The sequence below is a fragment of the Salmo trutta genome, chromosome 17 (genome assembly GCF_901001165.1).
Source record: "Salmo trutta chromosome 17, fSalTru1.1, whole genome shotgun sequence".
NCBI classification, from domain to species: domain Eukaryota; kingdom Metazoa; phylum Chordata; class Actinopteri; order Salmoniformes; family Salmonidae; genus Salmo; species Salmo trutta.
This window is the reverse complement of record NC_042973.1, coordinates 38,622,869-38,644,652: the sequence shown is the minus strand read 5'-3', so window position 1 is coordinate 38,644,652 and position 21,784 is coordinate 38,622,869. Positions and strand designations below refer to the sequence as shown.

The 21,784-nt window shown below is 41.6% G+C and overlaps 1 protein-coding gene across 2 annotated transcripts in view; it reads right to left on the bottom strand.

Moving 5' to 3' along the window:
• The window catches only part of fbxo31 (F-box protein 31), a 28,023-nt gene that overhangs the window by 1,966 nt on the left and 4,273 nt on the right, over window positions 1-21,784 (bottom strand). Inside the window, exons 3-9 of one of the 2 annotated variants that reach the window (XM_029696721.1) lie at window positions 12,203-12,289; window positions 11,574-11,650; window positions 11,188-11,355; window positions 4,670-4,744; window positions 3,332-3,441; window positions 2,819-2,972; window positions 2,118-2,491 (exon numbers count right to left, since the gene is read on the bottom strand). In XM_029696721.1, the coding sequence (XP_029552581.1) occupies window positions 2,118-2,491; window positions 2,819-2,972; window positions 3,332-3,441; window positions 4,670-4,744; window positions 11,188-11,355; window positions 11,574-11,650; window positions 12,203-12,289 (1,045 nt within the window). The remainder of the gene's footprint in view (window positions 1-2,117; window positions 2,492-2,818; window positions 2,973-3,331; window positions 3,442-4,669; window positions 4,745-11,187; window positions 11,356-11,573; window positions 11,651-12,202; window positions 12,290-21,784) is intronic. The other variant, XM_029696722.1, reaches the window with a different exon arrangement.

Here is a 21,784-nt window from a genome sequence, read left to right as displayed (position 1 = left end):
ACATTTTCAACCTCTCTCTGTCCGAGTCTCTAATACCAACATGTTTCAAGCAGACCACCATAGTCCCTGTGCCCAAGAACACTAAGGTAACCTGCCTAAATGACTACCGACCCGTAGCACACACACACACACGTCTGTAGCCGTTAAGTGCTTTGAAAGGCTGGTCATGGCTCACATCAACACCATTATCCCAGAAACCCTACACCAACTCCAATTTGCATACCGCTCCAACAGATCCACAGATGATGCAATCTCTATTGCACTTCACATCTGGACAAAAGGAATACCTATGTGAGAATGCTATTTATTGACTGCAGCTCAGCTTTCAACACCATAGTGCCCTAAAAGCTCATCACTAAGCTAAGGACCCTGGGACTAAACAACTCCCTCTGCAACTGGATCCTGGAATTCCTGACGGACCGCCCCCAGGTGGTAAGGGTAGGTAACAACACATCCGCAAACCTATTCCCCCTCAGAAGACTGAAAAGATTTGGCATGGGTCCTCAGATCGTCAAAAGGTTTTACAGCTGAACCATCGAGAGCATTCTGACGGATGCATCATTGCCTGGTATGGCGACTGCTCGGCCTCCGACCGCAAGGCACCAAACAGGGTAGTGTGTACGGCTCAGTACATCACTGAGGCTAAGCTGCTTGCCATCCAGGACCTCTATACCAGGCGGTGTCAGAGGAAGGCCCTAAAAATTGTCAAAGACTCCAGCCACCCTAGTCATAGACTGTTCTCTCTGCTAAACAGATTCAACCACAAAGACCAGGGAGGTTTTCCAATGCCTCAAAGAATGGCCCCTATTAGTAGATGGGTACAAATAATAAAAGCAGACATTGAATATCCCTTTGAGCATGGTGAAGTTATTCATTACACTTTGGATGGTGTATCAATACACCCAGTCACTACAAAGATACAGGCGTCCTTCCTAACACAGTTGCCAGAGAGGAAGGAAAGCACTCAGGGATTTCACCATGAGCCCAATGATTTTGTTGTCTGTAATAAACTGAAAGGATGAACATTGTAGTTACTCCACAATACTATCCTAATTGACAGAGTTGAAAGAAGGAAGCCTGTATAGAATACAAATATTCCAAAACTGTTTGCAACAAGACACTAACGTAATACTTAAAAAAAAAAAGCAATTAACTTTTTATCCTGAATAGAAAGTGTTATGTTTGGGGCAAATCCAATACAACACATTGCTGAGTACCACTCTCCGTATTTTCAAGCATAGTGGTGGCTGCAATGTTATGGGTATGCTTATAATCGTTAAAGACTGGGGAGTTTTTCAGGACAAAAAAAATAAACTGAAAGGAGCTTAGTACAAAATCCTAGAGGAAAACCTGGTTCAGTCTTCTTTCCATCAGACACTGGGAGATGAATTCACCTTTCAGCAGGACAATAACGTAAAACACAAGGCCAAATCTACACTGGAGTTGCTTACAAAGTAGACAGTGAATGTTCCTGTAAGTCAGAGTTACAGTTTTGACTTAAATCTATGGCAAGACCTGAAAATGGTTGTCTAGCAATGATCAACAACCAATTTGACAGAGCTTGAAGAGTATTGAAAATAATAAAATGGGCAAATGTTGCACAATCCAGGTGTGGAAATCTCTTAGAGATTTACCCAGAAAGACTCACAGCTGTAATTGCTGCCAAATGTGCTTCTACAAAGTATTGACTCAGGGGTGTGAACAATTATGTAAATGAGATATTTCTGTGTTTCATTTTCAATACATTTGAAAACATGTTTTCACATTGTCATTATGGGGTATTGTGTGTAGATGGGTGAAAAAAAATAATATTTAATCTATTTTGAATTCAGGCTGTAACAACAAAATGTGGGTATGAATACTTTCGGAAAGTACTTTGGATGGTGTATCACATGTTGTGATCCAATGGTTCAGTTGGCTGGAGTGTTGTGCTTGTAACACTTGAATTGTGTGATTTCCACATGCACTGAATACATGCATAAACTAAGTCCATTTGGAGAAAAGTGTCTGCTAAATTACCATTTTATTATATTATGCAGCTACATTTTCCTGGCACTCTTGGCTATATGAGGATGTGTGAATAACAACCTGAACAGGTGTGCTATAAATGGTCTCACCATATCTTGCAGGTTCGGGGGTAAACCTCATTGCGGGTCATGACCCCCAGAGGCAGGACGAAAGGCTGGGCCTCCGAGGGAGCGCTGCTGCTGCTACTAGACGCAGGCTGGGGGCTCTCTGACTGGGCTTCCATAGCAGACTCCAGTACCGCTGCCCCAGCACCACCAGCACCACCAGCCACAGCCCCCTCTGAAGCAGCTCCCTGGGGGGCCACATCTGGGTTCTGCACCTCCCGCTGCGCCTCCTCGTGCACCCCCAGCACCAGGCGAGACAGCTCTTCCATGCTGCGCTGGTGCTCCAGGTCCGGCAGGCACACAGGCCGGTTCAGGTCCACGTCAAGCGTTAGCTGGCCTGCTGGGACATTGGGGTCCCCCTGGGAGGAAGGAGAAAGGGCAGGGGAATGTTCAGTAGGCACAAAATGGGAAAAACATTTTGAAAGGAAAGAGGTACTACCCAAACGTGTAATAAGGACTTTTGTTTTCAATTTCAAAATATCTTCATGCCAACTGAACAGATCACACTGAAGGTTTTATTAAATACACAATGGAATATGTAGGCCACCTGTAATATAGTGTTCTGCCCACCTAACTCAATGCCAACCAACTACTTTAAGGATAAAATTAAATTAAATAAAAAAACATTAGGAAGAAGGTTGGAGTTGGAAACAATAGGGTGGAAGCAGTAGGGTTGAGGGACTGACAGTAAGCTTGGTGGCCCTGGCGCAGGGCCCATGAAAACTGAGCATGATGATCTCCAGGCCGTGGCTGCCATAGGTGCCTTTGAACAGGCCCGGCTGCAGCAGGTCAGAGGGCATCCGGGGGGGGAGGTAGATCCGCCGGTACGTCAGGCAGTTACTGTCAGAACACAGCATCATCAACATTCATGAAGCCAATTACATAAAACAGATTTATATCAACCTCTTAAAAAAAGAATACAATATCACTGAATGAAGAATTAATTAATGAGGTACGTGTCAAGTCACCTAGCGACCCATCTCTTAAAGCATTATAGGGACACATTGAGGAAATGTACATTACAATTAATTCATAGCCGCCAGCTAGATATTTCTTTAGGTCTTTCACTGACCAGAGTAAACAAAGAAAATAAACAATAGTGTCAAAATTAAAATATTTAAATAAATTGTTTAAAACAGTAGATGTAATACGGAAGACATACTCGTATTGGCTGGTATACTATCATAAGGAAGACCTACTCGTATTGGCTTGTGTAGATGAACTTCATAAGAATGAGCTCCTGCATGTGCTCATGGAAGATGTCCTCCAGTGTCCTCCCCCACTCCTCCTCCAGCCATGTGCGGAACTCCTGCCAACAGAACATCAAAACCCCCGGTCACGCCCACTTACCGATGTGCCTCATTTACCTATTGAAATCTGAATAGCTTGATTCAACCCAAATCTTAGACAAGGCAACAGTAAATATGTCATCCACCAAAAATGATGCAGCGCCCCTTGGGCCAATCAGTCCAATTTTGTAAATTACGATCTCTATGGCAAGATGCATCATTTACCCAAGTTTCGTCAAAATCAGTCCAGTGCTGTCTAAGATATTGCGTGTGACTAACGTGCATACAGTCAATTACTATAGCTACCCCCTTGGGCCAATCAGTGTAATTTTGTAAATGCCAGAACTCTATTGCAGGACAAATAATTCATCTAATCTTCATCAAAATTGGGCCAGTGGTGTCTGAGATATTGCGTCTAAGAGCTTTCCACACCTGGATTGCGCTACATTTACCCATTATTCTTTTCAATTCTTCAAGCTCTGTCAAATTGGTTGTTTATCATTGCTAGACAACCACTTTCAGGTCATGCCATATATTTTCAAGTAGATTTAAGTCAGGAACATTCACGGTCTTCTAGGTAAGCAACTCGAGTGTAGATTTGGCGTTGTGTTTTAGGTTATTGTCCTGCTGAAAGGTGAATTAATCTCCTAGTTTCTGGTGGAAGGCAGACGACCAGGTTTTCCGCTAGGATATTGCCTGGGCTTTGCCCGAAAAACCTCCCAGATCTTAACGATTACAAACATACCCATAACATGATGCAGCCACCACTATGCTTGAAAATATGGAGAGTGGTACTCAGTAGTGTGTTTTATTGGATTTACCCCAAACACAACACTGTATTCAGAGGAAATGTTAATTGCTTTGTCACATTTCTTAAATATTGCTTTAGTGCCTTGTTGCATACAAGATGTATGTTTTGATTGTGATCTCTAAGGCAAGACACATCATTCACCCAAGTTTTGTCAAAATCGGACCAGTGCCGTCTGAGATATCGCGTGACTAATGTATGAACGAACGGAGACAGATCCACAGTCCCCTCCCCGATTTCATCATGAGGGACAACAGCAAACTTTCAGTATGATCGGAACTTTGAGGTTGTGTGTTTGTAAAAAGTGCTATACTATGTGATTTATTGATTAATTGATCAATTAATACATTTATTTTACAAATACATAGTTGCCTCAGCCATATGATAACAATATACAAAGTGTTGTGAAGTGACAAGAGACCCCTCTCTCTCCTCCTCACCTCCTGCCTCCCCCCTGGCATGCGGTGATGATCTGTCTGGTTGCACTTAGTCGAGAACTCATCCTTCTTCCCAGTCTGGAAATAAGAAAAGACATTGCAGCTTTTATCACAAAGCCATGGAAGACGTGTGTCATCAGCTAGGCCAACGGCTGACAGCCAAACTCTCGCTCTCTCCTAGGGGAGTTCGCCTGGTTTTATGACTTAACAACCGGATCGTAAATACCTGGCAGAAACTCTACCTTTGGCTCTGCAGTATTGAGAATGGAATGTCTGAGTGTTAGAGAGACTCTTGCCAAATAACTTAAACATTAAACATGAAACATTGAAACAATATACTTCAATATCCAAATGTTGGTAATGGTGAGAATATGGAAAATTCATGTCTATATTGTGAGGTCATTAAAATGATCAGAAAGACTGTATAACAAGAACTAAAACATGTACACCCTCAGAGATACAGTTCAGGTTTGCATTTAAATGTTGTATAAAATAAATTATTAAGTATAATAATACTTGTGAAGATAAAATGTGATTTTAGCCTTCTAAATTAGATAATTGTTTTTCATATAAACTTTTACCAAGTCAGTAACCACACCCACGTGAGCACAGACTTTGAATCAACATAATGGAATGACCCCTTTTTATCCAAGCTTAAAAGGACTAATGAAATTTACATTAGACCAGAGAATGCGAGGACGTGGTCCACACATCAAAATGGTTGGAATTTAAATACAGACCAGACAACGTGGAGCGGTGGCTACATGGCTGACAAATGGTTTAAAACTACAACACCAGAAAATGGTAAGACCCTCAAACTCTTGAGTGAAGATAAAAATAGACCACACTGGAACATTCAGTCTACAACTGTTTAAGTACTGGTAGTCTAGTAAACTCAACCAAAGACCACCGCATGTGTAACAGCTGGAGTAACCATTCTAATCAACACTCCGTGACAAATAAGCCTACAACTGCAATGAACAGTTTCCTCTCACCACCATAGGTACCTCCGAAGGATCCATTCTAATATAAATTTGAAACGGACACTCTTAAGATAAAGTAGCCTACTACAACTCCAAAGGACATTGTGACCTCTGGTGGACAAACCAGAGTCTTACATCCCTCGAACTACTCGCCAAAGACAGACGAGTGGTTTCAGAGACACAGAGAATGACACCTAAGTGTAAATATATGTTGCATTTCTAAATCCTAATGAGCGGTTGTTAGGGTGCTAAATATCCATATTTACGGTGAGCGTATTTTCCCAATGTATGCACGACAAGTCCACTTCTTTCTCTCTCCCACTCTCTTTCACCACCCCCTTTCCATTGTGTAACAAGCAGTCATATCGGGTTAGTCCACTAGGGACTTTTCATTGCATTATGTTAGTAATCAATAGAGCCTTTACCGAGTGGTTGTTTATGTAATTCTGTGATTATTATTTAGTTAGAAAATAAATAATTAAGCCAATTTGTATATCTCTGATTCATCACTTAGGCTAGGGTTCGTGCAGATATCCAAGGATTTTGCGACGTTCAGAATGAGACTGATGAGGTAACACTACATTAATAAGCGACTTATCTATAGACACGAATATATCTTATAATAGAGTAATAATTAAACGGAGTAGGTAATTATTTAATAAATAGCAGTCATCACATTAATGATAGTCCCGTCACAGGGGACTACACCACCACAGAGTAAGTGCACTGCTGACACATAAAAGGTAGAACAATAGTATTGAATATGACTATTTAAGCACAATAATCACATAATTATCTCCCTTACTATACAAAAGTAGTTAATGTTAAGTCCTCTATTTAGGGGACTTTGAGCAGATCTGGACAGGTTCCGACCAACATTTTTTATTACAGAGCGCTCTGTGTACTTCGCAACATCAATTTCTGTGCACCATTGTCCTGCTTTACATGCTACTATCTGCTCTCATCTGAAATGCAGTACGTGAAATCTGACACCTCATTTGCATAGTGAGCGACACATGACGTCACATTTTCTGGCCTATCCAGACAAAGGACCGAATTTCTCTGGCTTGTGAACCTTGCAGCTCCGCTTACAATAGAGCATATGGAATGGGAGACTAGTGATTGCAGCAAACGCAGTCTCATCTCGATGTGATGTTCTCGGACGGATTTAGAATTGAAACAAAACCACTTTCTCTTGGTCCCAGAGGAACGAAATCACCTTGTGCTTACAGTCATAGCCATAGGAAGCAGGGGTGTTTCAATTTGATATATATACAGTTGAAGTTGGAAGTTCACAGACACCTTAGCCAAATACATTTAAACTCAATGTTCACAATTCCTGACATTTAATCCTAGTAAACATTCCCTGTCTTAGGTCACTTAGGATCACCACTTAATTTTAAGAATGTGAAATGTCAGAATAATAGTAGAGAGAATGATTTATTTCATATTTTATTTCTTTCATCACTTTCCCAGTGGGTTAGAAGTGTACATACACTCAATTAGTATTTGGTAGCATTGCCTTTAAATTGTTTAACTTGGGTCAAATGTTTTGGGTAGCCTTCCACAAGCTCCCCACAATAAATTGGGTGAATTTTGGCCCATTCCTCCTGACAGAGCTGCTGTAACTGAGTCAGGTTTGTAGGCCTCCTTGCTTGCACATGCTAGGATATAGGATTGAGGTCAAGGCTTTGTGATGGCCACTCCAAGACCTTGACTTTGATGTCCGTAAGCCATTTTGCCACAACTTTGAAAGTATGCTTGGGGTCATTGTCCATTTGGAAGACCCATTTGCTTTAACTTCCTGACATGTTGCTTCAATATATCCACATACATTTTCCTTCCCAGTGGGTCAGAAGTTTACATACACTCAATTAGTATTTGGTAGCATTGCCTTTAAATTGTTTAACTTTGGTCAAACGTGTCGGGTAGCCTTCCACAAGCTTCCCACAATAAGTTGGGTGAATTTTGGCCCATTCCTCCTGACAGTGCTGGAGTAATTGAGTCAGGTTTGTAGGCCTCCATGCACGCACACGCTTTTTCAGTTCTGCCGACATATTTTCTATGGGATTGAGGTCAGGGCTTTGTGATGGCCACTCCAATACCTTGACTTTGTTGTCCTTAAGCCATTTTGACACAACTTTGAAAGTATGCTTGGGGTCATTGTCCATTTGGAAGACCCATTTGCGACCAAGCTTTAACTTCCTCACTGATGTCTTGAGATGTTGCTTCAATATATCCACATAATTTTGCCTCCTCATGATGCCATCTATTTTCTGAAGTGCACCAGTCCCTCCTGCAGCAAAGCACCTCCACAACATGATACTGCCACCCCTGTGCTTCACGGTTGGGATGGGGTTCTTCGGCTTGCAAGCCACCCCCTTTTTCCTCCAAACATGACGATGGTCATTATGGCCAAACAGTTCTATATTTGTTTCATCAGACAAGACGACATTTCTCCAAAAAGTATGATCTTTGTCCCCATGTGCAGTTGCAAACCGTAGTCTAGCTTTTTTATGCCGGTTTTGGAGCAGTGGCTTCTTCCTTGCTGAGTGGCCTTTCAGGTTATGTCGATATAGGACTCGTTTTACTGTGGATATAGATACTTTTATACCTGTTTCCTCCAGCATCTTCACAAGGTCCTTTGCTGTTGTTCTGGGATTGATTTGCACTTTCACACCAAAGTATGTTCATCTATAGGAGACAGAATGCGTCTCCTTCCTGAGCGGTATGACGGCTCTGTGGTCCCATGGGGTTTATACTTGTGTACTATCGTTTGTACAGATGAACGTGGTACCTTTAGGCATTTGGAAATTGCTCCCAAGGATGAACCAGACTTGTGGAGGTCTACAATTTCTTTTCCTGGGGTCTAGGCTGAGTTCTTTTAATTTTCCCATGATGTCAAGCAAAGAGGCACTGAGTTTGAAGGTAGGCCTTGAAATACATCCACAGGTACACCTCCAATTGACTCAAATTATGTCAATTAGCCTATCAGAAGCTTCTAAAGCCACAACATAATTTTCTGGAATTTTCCAAGCTGTTTAAAGGCAGTCAACTTAGTGTATGTGAACTTCTGACCCACTGGAATTGTGATACAGCAAATTATAAGTGAAACAATCTGTCTGTAAACAATTTCTGACAAAATTACTTGTGTGATGCACAAAGTAGATGTCCTAACCGACTTGCCAAAACTATAGTTTGTTAACAAGAAATTTGTGGAGTGGTTGAAAAACGAGTTTTAATGACTCAAACCTAAGTGTATGTAAACTTCCGACTTCAATTGTATGTATACATCTACTCATTCAAGAGTTTTTATTTCCACTATTTTCTACGTTGTAGAATAATAGTGAAGACATCAAAACTATGAAATAATACATATGGAATCATGTAGCAACCAAAGAAAGTGTTAAATCAAATATACTAAGATTTTTCTAAAATAGCCACACTTCACCTTGATGACCGCTTTCTATACTCTTGGCATTCTCTCAACTAGCTTCACCTGGAATGCTTTTCCAACAGTCTTGAAGGAGTCCCCACATATGCTGAGTACTTGTTGGCTGCTTTTCCTTCACTCTGCGTTTCAACTCATCCCAAACCATCTCAATTGGGTTGAGGTCAGGTGATTGTGGAGGCCAGGTCAACTGATACAGCACTCCATTACTCTCCTTCTTGGTCAAATAGCCCTTACACAGCCTGGAGGTGTGTTTTGGGTCATTGTCATGTTGAAAAAACAGCAGCATACCACCCTGCATCCCACTGTTGGCTTGCTTCTGAAGCTAAGCAGGCTTGGTCCTGGTCAGTCCCTGGATGGGAGACCAGACGCTGCAGGAAGTGGTGTTGGAGGGCCAGTAGGAGGCACCATTTCCTCTGGTCTAAAAAAAATATAATATTATTAAAGGCCCAGTGCACTACATTTGTGAGAAAAAAAAATTATATATATATATATATATATATATATATATATATATATAAAAATATTTATTTTCACAAATGTAGTGCACTGGGCCTTTAATAGTATTAGCGGACCGACATACTTTAGACGTCTGTAGCGCAGGCAAAACATTTCTTTCAGCATCTCCACTTTGGCAAAAAAGGTAGTTGTATAATTAAGAACAGCATCTTTCAGCATTCAATAGTTGGAAATGTAGGAGTTGTTGCCCTGTCCATTTCTCTACTATTGTCATTCTAATGGAATTTCAGAGAGAACAAAACAGTCCTCAAACATTTAAATCAAAAAGGTGAAAAGTTATGGGCAAAGACAAAACATTACATCAAATTAAATATTTTTCTTGATCAAATAACATGGAAAACAAGCACTTTATGTGCAGTATTAATTTACCATCCTTTCAAACTACTTTGCGCTTGCAATGTTAGCTAGGGTCGTGGGTTCGATTCCCACGTGGGACCAGTATGAAAAAGTAAGAAAATGTATGCACTCACTACTGTAAGTTGCTCTGGATACGATTGTCTACTAAAATCGAGAAGGGATGAATAGACCATTTCAGTTCACATCAAAATAAGTTGCACTTGCAAAGTATTTCAAGAAACTGAAAAACATATCAAGCAAGTATTTTTATATTCACACAAGTACTATCGGATTAACTGTTATCTACAGATAATTATCAGACTCAAGTTACAAATGCTGGTAAACACTCCAATACATTTAGTTTACATTTTTTCACAAAAGTAGTGCACTGAGCCTTTACTAGTCCTGTATTAGCAGACCAATATAGACGTCTTCATTACGGGCAATTTTATTTATATATAGCCCTATTCCACCACTTTTGTTGGATAGGAAAAAATATATGATTTTTCATATTTGTACTGTGTACTTCACACCTCAGGTATATTTATTTTTTACCAGAAAGGCGATATTTTTATATTTTTTGGCACGATAAGTGTTACTAGGTATTGTTTATGGCCCTCATTATAAATAATTACTTTGGGGGGTGTCTATTTAGGTGAAAATCTACAATTTGACATATTTAAACAGGTTAAAGATGCACTACGCAGAAATCGCTCTGCCATTTCCTGGTTGCTAAAATTCTAATAGTTAGTCTACTTTCAGTTTCTGACAAATCAAACAAGTAGAGTGTTGAGAATCATTGTACCAATCTAAACTGCAGAAGAAAAAAAAAAATTCTACAACCAAAAATTTTTTCAGCTGTTTTTTCAGCTGTATTTTCAGCTGTTTGAAGCTGGTGTTCAAAAACGAAAGTAAGATGCAAAAACTAAACTTAAGAACAGGACTTAAAGAAATAGTGCACATAGAACAGATCTACCACTCCTTAGACTTGCTTTCAATGAGAATTATAGATTTAAAACTCACATTTCTATGTGAATTTGGTCAAGTCGCCCAAAAAGTTACATATTGCAGCTTTAAGGAGGGATCACAGAATGCCATCCAGGTCAAGAGGAGTGATCAGCCAATCATTATTCTCATTAAAAAGAACTGCAGGTGGCAGAAAAATAAATCAATCACAAAAATTAGCTTTACTGCCCGTTCAGAACACAACAGAAGAAAAAAAATGGACTCACTTGGATGTCCCCCTTGTGAGGGCCCTTGTGTCCGTACATGCACTCTACCGCCACCTTGTTGCTCTCCCACATGTGGATGCGGAAGAGCGGCCGCCGCCTCATGGGATCCTCGACCCGAGGGTCGTGGGGGGGCAGGTACATCCAGCCAATGATGAACAGCCCGTCAACCTGGAGAGGGATGGGTGGTGGTAGCGTAGTAAAGGGAGAGCGAAAAGTCATCCCCTGACACAAGTAACATGTTTTGATGGGAAAATAGACACATTTTTGTCCCCCTCTACAACCATGTGTGCTGAACAATTTAAAGACTGAAAAATGTTTAAATGTGATAAAAGGGGACACAACTGTGTAGGTGGGTGGGCGTGTGCGTGCACACACTAATTGCGTACCACCACGTTGAGCAGCCCTCCGTACGGGCCTATGTCAGGCTGCCAAAGACCCAGGATGTGTCTGTATGGGTGCAGCACTGCAACACAAGTGCAACAAAGGGTTAAAACACCAAAAGAGTGGTGAACAGTTCAAATCGCAGGACATCACAGCAATACATAAGAGTTTGGACTGAGAAACTGATGACAACTCAGAGCATATCACCATGGTGAAGGTCTGGCCTCACTTCAAAGACAGCAGATATGGAGGGGGCATATCGTTATTGTACTCTACACACGCACATCAAGTTATATCCAAGTGCATGAAAAAACAAAGCATTGTTTCCTTTGCTCCAAAATAGTGTATGATGTCAGAGTAAACAGGGAGCTGTCACTGTAAGCACTGACCATGTTGACTAGCATGCCAAATGCGCACATTCATTTTCCATTACCATTCCTAGTAGTCAGACGTCAGAGTTAAGGTAAGGAGCAAAGTGCAGATTCACCCCTTCAAAACCACGTCTCACAGTCAGTCGGTGAGCACATGGTATTTGTCGCAACTGGCTACAACACAGGAGTCAATCACACACTAGCATGTTAAAAGCCACACGCGTGTTGAGCCAGTCAGGTCAGGCATGTGCTGCAGTACATACAGTGCCTGTACACGTCCCTGTAGTCCATGTGCTCGAAATCCGGTAGGAGCTTCATAAAGCGGACAGACTTCGCCCGAGGGTTCACACCTGGACAGGTACACCACAACAGTGGGCAGACCAATCAAGTTTCAAATGTCACATTCACAAGTACAGTGAAATGCCTTTCTTGCAAGCACTAAACCCAGCAATCAATATCAATGTAGTACAACAACAACAAAAAACATAAGGAAGAACAAAAACACAAGAAATAAAAAGAGAAAGTAAGCTAAAGTGTCTTCAGAAAGTATTCACAACCCTTTAGTTTTTCAAAATGTTGTGTTACAGCCTGAATTTGAAATGTATTAAATTGAGATTTTGTGTCACTGGTCTACACACAATACCCCACAATGTCAAAGTGGAATTTTGTTTGTAGAAGACTTTCGAAATGAATAAAAAACGAAAAGCTGACATGTCGAGTCAATAAGTATTCAACCTCTTTGTTACGGCAAGCCTAAATAAGTTCAGGAGTAAAAATGTACTTAACAAATCAAATAAATTTGCATGGACTCATTCTGTGTTCAATAATAGTGGTTAACATGATTGTTTTAGGACTACCCCCAGCTCTGTACCCCACACATACAATTATCTGTAAGGTCCCTCAATCCAGTAGTTAATTTCAAGCACAGATTCAACCACAAAGAGCAGGGAAGTTTTTCAATGCCTCGCAAAGGGCCTCGATTAGTAGATGTGTAAAAATAAAATAAATAAAAAAACAGATACTGAATATCCCTTTGTAGTGCTTTTTGGAGGTCGGTTCGATTATTTTAAAATAATCACTGTTTTTGTTTCGATTAGAATTTTGTTTACATTAATTGTATTATGAAATAATGACGCTACAAGACCCACAATAGTGAAATGTAATTGCCAAAACATTGAAACTATTCCATTGCCTATGTCAGGTCCACATTGGGTAGACATCAACAGAAAAACAGGAAATGACTATGAAATATTTCAGGTGTGTATATTACTTCATTTGTTCTCATTCCTTAAAGTAATCATCTCTGCTCAGGCAGTAGCAGTCAGGCCATCTAACATTGTGCTCCCCATTATGTCATGTCTTTAGTCATCGTATTTATATTGAACAAATATTTAAATGCAACAATTTCAAAGATTTTACTGAGTTACAATTCATAAAGAAATCAGTCAATTGACAGACCCCCATTAGACCCTAATCTATGGATTTCACCTCACTGGGCATACAGATACACCTCTGTTGGTCACAGATACACTATATATAGACACAAAAAAGTATGTGGACAACCCTTCAAATTAGTGGATTCTACTATTTCAGCCACACCGTTGCTGGCAGGTGTATAAAATCAAGCACACAGTCTTGCAATCTCCATAACCCAACATTGGCAGTAGAATGGCCTTCCAAAAGAGCTGTGGCTTTCAACATGGTATCGTCATAGGATGCCACCTTTCCAACTAGTCAGTTCGTCACATTTCTGCCCTGCTAGAGCTGCCCGGTCAACTGTAGGTGCTGTTATTGTGAAGTGGAAACGTTTAGGTGCAACAATGGGTCAGCAGAGAAGTGGTAGTCCACACAAGCTCACAGAACGGGACCGCTGAGTGCTGAAGCACGTAGCGCGTAAAAATTGTCTGTCCTCAGTTGCAACACTCACTACCGAGTTCCAAACTGCTTCTGGAAGCAACGTCAGCACAAGAACTGTTCGTCGGGAACTATATGAAATGGTTTTCCATGGCCGAGCAGCCACACACAAGCCTAAGATCACCTTGCGCAATGCCAAGTGTCGGCTGGAGTGGTGTAAAGCTTGCCGTCATTGGACTCTGGAGCAGTGGAAACACGTTCTTTGGAGTAATGAATCACACTTCATCATCTGGGACTCCGACAGACAAATCTGGGTTTGGCGGATGCTAGGAGAACGCTACCTGCCCCAATGTATAGTGGCAACTGTAACGTTTGTTGGAGGAGTAATAATGGTCTGGGGTTGTTTTTCAAGGTTCAGGCTCCTCAGTTCCAGTGAAAGGAAATGAACGCTACAGCATACAATGACATTCTAGACAATTCTGTGCTTCCAACTTTGTGGCAACAGTTTGGGGAAGGCTGTTTCCTGTTTCAGTATGACAATGCCCCCCGGGCTCATTACAGAAATGTAATATTTGTCGAGATCGGTGTGGAAGAACTTGACTGGCCTGCACAGAGTCCTGACCTCTGCCACATCGAACACCTATGGGATGAATTAGAAAGCCAACTGCGAGCCAGGCCTACTCGCCCAACATCAGTGCCCGACCTCACTAATGCTCGTGGCTGAAGCAAGTCCCTGCAGCAATGTTCCAGCATCTGTTGGAAAACCTTACCAGAAGAGTGGAGCAGCAAAGGGGGACCAACTCCATATTAATGCTCATGATTCTGGAAAGATGTTCGACGAGCAGGTGTTTAGATACTTTTGGTCATGTAGTGTACCTTAAAAAAGGTAGGGACGTGGATCCAAAAACCAGTCAGTATCTGGTGTGACCACCATTTGCCTCATGCAGCGCGACACATCTCTTCGCATAGAATTGATCAAGCTGTTGATTGTGGCCTGTTGACTGTTGTCCCACTCCTCTTCAATGGCTGTGGGGAGTTGCTGGATGTTGGTGAGAACTGGAACACTGTCGTACACAGGGTACAGAGCATCCAAACACGGTCAATGGGTGACATGTCTGGTGAGTATGAACAACTGGGACATTTTCAGCTTCCAGGAATTGTGTACAGATCCTGCAACATGGGGCCATGCATTATCATTCTGAAACATGAGGTGATGGTGGCAGATGAATGGCACGACAATGGATCTCAGGATCTTGCCATTGATAAATTGCAATTGTGTTCGTTGTCCATAGATTATTCCCGCCCATACCATAAGCCCACTGCCACCATGGGGCACTCTGTTCACAACGTTGACATCTGCAAACCGCTCACCCACACGGCGCTATACACATGGTCTGCAGTTGTGAGGCCAGTTGGAAGTACTGCCAAATTCTCTAAAACGTTGAGGCAGCTTATGGTAGAGAAATGAACATTCAAATCTCTGGCAACAGCTTTGGTGGACATTCCTGCAGTCAGCATGCCACTTGCACGCTCTCTCAAAACTTGAGACATCTGTGGCATTGTGTTGTGACAAAACAGCACATTTTAGAGTAGCCTTTTATTGTCCTCAGCACAAGCTGCACCTGTGTAATGATAATGCTTTTTAATCAGCTTCTTGATATGCCACACCTGTCAGATGGATGGATTATCTCGGCAAAGGGGAAATGCTCACCAACAGGGATGTAACTAAATTTGTGCACAAAATTTGAGATAAATAATATTTGTGCGTATGGAACATTTCTGGGATCTTTAATTTAATCTCATGAAACCAAAACTTTACATGTTGCGTTTCTATTTTGTTCAGTGTAGCTAGCCTGCCTACGTATGCTGCAAAGCTGTCTGACAAAATAATTGTACTATTTCTTCTAGAGTAAAGAAGGTATACTTTCACTGTCCCTCTCGTCATTGTGTTGTGTACATTCCTCCCTCAACGCGGTCTGTGTGTATCTAACCAAATGTAGCGGGTGTAAAAGTGTATCCGTCCAGAGATCTGTATACAATGACGAGTTGCTCATGTCTATGCCCTAACAATGGGGGCCGTTGTTCGAAAGGCGGGAAGGCAAGCGACAAGTTTAGGTCCAAAATAAAGCCATAGAAACGCATTGGTCTTATTTAGGACAGACTGTCTCTCGCTTCACCTCTTCCTCTCTGATCCATCAGCAGTAAAAAAAAATGTTTTAAAACAACTGGTGCAATGGATTATAGTCATTGTAGTTAATTACCACATTTCTCCACTGAACTAGGTTGAATATTAGTTTAATGAAAACTACAACTCAGCGTCCCAGAGTTCTTGACTTGATTCCTCCAATTTCTCTCATGAATGATTTTGTGTCTCTAGAGAAAATGTGTGTTCGGCTGACAAACTAAAAAACTAAATGGAATTCAAGTATTGAACAGACTTCGGTCAATTAGTTGTTTAATAATCGAAAAGTCAGTTAATCGCTCAGCACTACCTTTGAGCATGGTGAAGTTATTAATTAGGCACTGGATGGTGTATCAATACACCCAATCACTACAAAGATGCAGGTGCCTTCCTAACTCAGTTGCCTGCGAGGAAGGAAACAGCTCAGGGATTTCACGATATGGCCAATCGTGAACTAAAACAGTTACAGATTTGAATGGTTGTAATATGAGAAAACTGCACATGGCTCAACAACATTGTAGTTGCTCTCTAATTGACATTGTAAAAGGAGGAAGCCAAATCCAATCAAATATCAACATAACACATCACCACCGTGTACCACTCTTCATATTTTCAAGCATGGTGGTGGCTGCATCATGTTATGGGTATGCTTGTCATCGACAAGGACTACAGAGTTTAGGATAAAAAGAAAAAACGGATTACAGCTAAGCACAGGCAAAATCCAAGAGGAAAACCTGGTTAAGTCTGTATTCCAACAGACACTGGGTGACAAATTCACATTTCAACAGTACAATAAGCTAAAACACAATGCTAAATCTACACTGTAGTTACTTACCAAGGTGACATTGAATGTTCCTGAGTTGCCTAGTTACAGCTTGGACCTAAATCAGCTTGAAAATCTATGGCAAGACTTGAAAATGGCTTTCTAGCAATGAACAACAATGAACTTGACAGAGCTTGAAGAGTTTTTAAAAGAATGTGCGAATATTGTACCATCCATGTGTGCTAAGATCTTAAAGAGTTACCCAAAGACTCAGATGTAATCAATGCCAAAGGTGTTTCTAACATGTATCATCTCAGGGGGTGAATACTTATGCAATCAATGTGTTTCATTTTTCATAATATTTTATAAAAATGTTTGAATTTTTCTTCCACTGTGAGAGTATTTTCTGTAGATCATTGACCAAAAATAACAAATACATTTTAATCCCACTTTGTAACACAACAAAATGTGGAAAAAGTCAAGGGGTGTGAATACTTTGACGGCACTGTATATACAAGGTCAGTTCCAATACCATATTTACAATTTGCAGGGATACTGGAGTGATAGAGGTACAGTTGAAGTCAGAAGTTTAAGGTTGGTGTCATTAAACTCGTTTTTCAACCACTCCACAAATTTCTTGTTAACAAACCATAGTTTTGGTAAGTCAGTTAGGACATCTACTTTGTGCATCACACAAGCAATTTTACCAACAATTGATTAGACAGATTACTTCACTGTATCACAATTCCAGTGGGTCAGAAGTTTACATACACTAAGTTGACTGTGCCTTTTAAACAGCTTGGAAAATTCCAGAAAATGATGTCATGGCTTTAGAAGCTTCTGATAGGCTAATTGACATAATTTGAGTCAATTGGAGGTGTACCTGTGGATGTATTTCAATGCCTACCTTCAAACTCAGTGCCTCTTTGCTTGACAACATGGGAAAATCAAAAGAAAAATCAGCCAAAACCTCAGAAGAAAGAAATTGTAGACCACAAGTCGATCATCCTTGGGAACAATTACCAAATGCCTGAAAGTACCACTTTCATCTGTACAAACAATAGTACGCAAGTATAAACACCATGGTACCACGCAGCCGTCATACCGCTCAGGAAGGAGACGCGTTCTGTCTCCTAGAGATGAACGTATTTTGGTGCGAAAAAGTGCAAATCAATCCCAGAACGACAGCAAAGGACCTTGTGATGATGCTGGAGGAAACAGCTACAAAAGTATCCATATCCACAGTAAAACGAGTCCTATATCGACATAACCTGAAAGGCCGCTGAGCAAGGAAAAAGCCACTGCTCCAAAACCGCCATAAAAAAGCTAGACTACGGTTTGCAACTGCACATGGGGACAAAGATTGTACTTTTTGGAGAAATGTCCTCTGGTCTGATGAAACAAAAATAGAACTGTTTGGCCATAATGACCATCGTTATGTTTGGAGGAAAAACGGGGAGGCTTGCAAGCCGAAGAACACCATCACAACCGTGAAGCACAGGGGTGGCAGCATCATGTTGTGGCGGTGCTTTGCTGCAGGAGGAACTGGTGCACTTCACAAAATAGATGGCGTCATAAGGAAGGAAAATGTATGTGGATATATTAAAGCAACATGTCAGGAAGTTAAAGCAAATGGGTCTTCCAAATGGACAATGACCCCAAGCATACTTTCAAAGTTGTGGCAAAATGGCTTACGGACATCAAAGTCAAGGTCTTGGAGTGGCCATCACAAAGCCTTGACCTCAATCCTATATCCTAGCATGTGCCAGCAAGGAGGCCTACAAACCTGACTCAGTTACAGCAGCTCTGTCAGGAGGAATGGGCCAAAATTCACCCAATTCAGTGTGGGAAGCTTGTGGAAGGCTACCCAAAACATTTGACCCAAGTTAAACAATTTAAAGGCAGTGCTACCAAATACTAATGGAGTGTATGTACACTTCTAACCCACTGGGAATGTGATCAAAGAAATAAAAGATTAAATAAATCACTCTCTCTACTATTATTCTGACATTTCACATTCTTAAAATAAAGTGGTGATCCTAAGACAGGGAATTTTTACTAGGATTAAATGTCAGGAATTGTGAAAAACTGACTTTAAATGTATTTGGCTAAGGTGTATGTAAAATTCCGACTTCAACTGTAGATACAGTGCATATGGAAAATATTCAGACCCCTTGACTTTTTACACATTTTGTAAGCCTTATTTTAAAATTTATAAAAATATTTTTGTATTTTAACTCCTTTTTCTCCCCAATTTCGATCTTGTCTCATCGCTGCAACTCCAACGGGCTCGGGAGGCGAAGGTCGAGTGATGCGTCAGACCCTTTACTCCGTACTTTGTTGAACCACCTTTGGCAGTGATTACAGCCTCGAGTCTTCTTAGATATGACGCCACACCTGTATTTGGGCAGTTTCTCCCATTCTTCTCTGCAGATCCTCTCAAGCTCTGTCAGGTTGGATGGGGAGTGTCGCTGCACAGCTATTTTCAGGTCTCGCCAGAGATGTTCGATCGGGTTCAAGTCCAGGCTCTGCCTGGGCCACTCAAGAACATTGAGGCTTGTCCTGAAGCCACTCCTGTGTTGTCTGGCTGTGTGCTTAGGGTCGTTGTGAACCATTGCCCCAGTCTGAGGTCCTGAGCACTCTGGAGCAGGTTTTTAATCAAGGATCTCTATGTGCATTGCTCCATTCATCTTTCCTCGATCCTGACCAGTCTCCCAGTCTCTGCCGCTGCATAACATCCACACAACAGGATGCTAACACCACCATGCTTCACTGTAGGGATGGTGCACGGTTTCCTCCAGACATGACGCTTAGCATTCAGGCCAAAGAGTTCAATCTTGTTTTTATCAGACCAGAGAATTTTGTTTCTCATGGTCTGAGAGTCTTTAGGTGCCTATTGGCAAACTCCAAGTGGGCTGTCATGGTCCTTTTAATGAGGAGTGGCTTCCATCTGGCCACTCTACCATAAAGGCCTGATTGGTGGAGTGCTACAGAGATGGTTGTCCTTCTGGATGGTTCTCCAAACTCCGGAGCTCTGTCAGTGACTATTGGATTCTTGTTCACCTCCCTGACCAAGGCCCTCCTCCCCCGATTGCTCAGTTAGCTGGGTGGCCAGCTCTAGGAAGAGTATTGGTGGTTCCAAACTTCTTCCATTTAAGAATGATGGAGGCCACTGTGTTTTTGGGGACCTTCAGTGCTGCTGACATTTTTTGGTACCCTTCCCCAGACACACAGACAGGTGTGTGCCTTTCCAAATAATGTCCATTCAATTGAATGTACCACAGGCGGACTCCAATCAAGTTGTAGAAACATCTCAAGGATGATAAAAGGAAACAGGATGCACTTGAGCTCAATTTCGAGTCTTATAGCAAAGAGTCTGAATACTAAAATAAACTGTTTTCGCTTTGTCATTATGGGGTATTGTGTGTAGACTGACGAGGAATTTATTTGATTTTACTCAATTAAAAATAAGGCAGTAATGTAATAAATTGCATAAAATGTCAAGGGGTCTGAACTTTCTGAATTACCTGTATATTTTAGCAGTTACATTTACTTTTGATACTTAAGTATATTTAAAACCAAATACTTTTAGACATTTACTCAAGTAGTATTTTACTGGGTGACTTTCAGTGGAGTCATTGTCTATTAAGGTATCTTTATTTTTACTCAAGTATGACAATTGGGTACTTTTTCCACAACTGATCAAATACAAAAGTAACTCAGCTAGTCCATGTAGCCATTTTGTTAGCTATTTGCAGTATTATTGCTTGGGGATAGAAGCTGTTCAGGAGTCTGTCGGAGTCAGACTTGAAGCACTAGTGTCACTTGCCATGCGGAAGCAGAGAGAACAGTCTATGGCTAGGGCGGCTGTAGCCTTCCTTTTACACTACTTGATATCGAAGTCCTGGATGGCAGGGAGCTTGACCCCAGCGCCATGAGATCAAGTGCATTGCTGTTGCCATACCAAGCAGTGGTGCAGCTAGTCAAGATGCTCTCAATGGTGCAGCTGTGGAACTTTTGGAGGATCTGAGGCCCCATGCCAAACCTTTGCAACCCCCTGAGGGGGAAGAGGCTCTGTTGTGCCTTCTTCACGACTGTGCGCATGTGTGTGGACCATTTTAAGTCCTTAGTGATTTGGACACAGAGGAACTTGAAGCTCTCAACTAGCTCCACTGCAGCCCAGTCAATGTGGATGGGGGCGTGCTCACCCCCTCAGTTTCCTTAAGTCCACGATCAGCTCCTTGGTCTAACTGATGTTGAGGTAGAGGTTGTTGTCATGGCGCCACACTGCTAGGTCACTGACTCCTCCCTGTAGGCTGTCTCATCGGGTGGTGTTCAGTCCCAGGGTCCTAATACATAGGTATTCCTCTTATTAGGTGGGTGAGGGCAGTATGGAGTACAATTGAGATTGCATCGTTTATGGATCTGTTGGGGCGGTATGCAAATTTGAGTGGGTCTAGGGTGTCTGGGATAATGGAGTTGATGTGTGCCATAACCAGCCTTTCAAAGCAGCTAGTCAGTGTGGCATGAGTCAGTCGAGTGTCATTTCTGTATCTGTCGGTCTGGTGTCTGTCCATATAGTCTGTCTGGGTATGGTAGGTTGGTTCTAGTGGAGACTACAACTAGAACCAACCTAACCTAAACCCAACCTAGCCCCAAACCTGATAGCATCAACTTCATGACACAAAAATCAAAGCAAGCACAATCTCTCCACCACGAAGAGCAATTTCCCACAAGCCATCTTGAGGTTACCCCTACAGTTGCAAACAACTGAGTTAATCCCCAAAGTATCAAAGGCAAGAAAATGCCTCAAAGGGTGCTATTGCTAACTCCTGGAAAGTGTTTAACAGCAGCCCCTGTCCAAATGAGGTTGAGGCTAGTCAAGATGCTGGAATTTAGAGGAAGAAACAGAGTCATCAATGATTTGCAGAAAGTGACAGTATGTGGTATTATTCCTGGACCTTCAATGCACAAGTGATACTAGTGTGACTTGGTTCAAATAGTCAGTCAACGTAAAGATGCCCATTGTTGTCTAACTACGGCCCA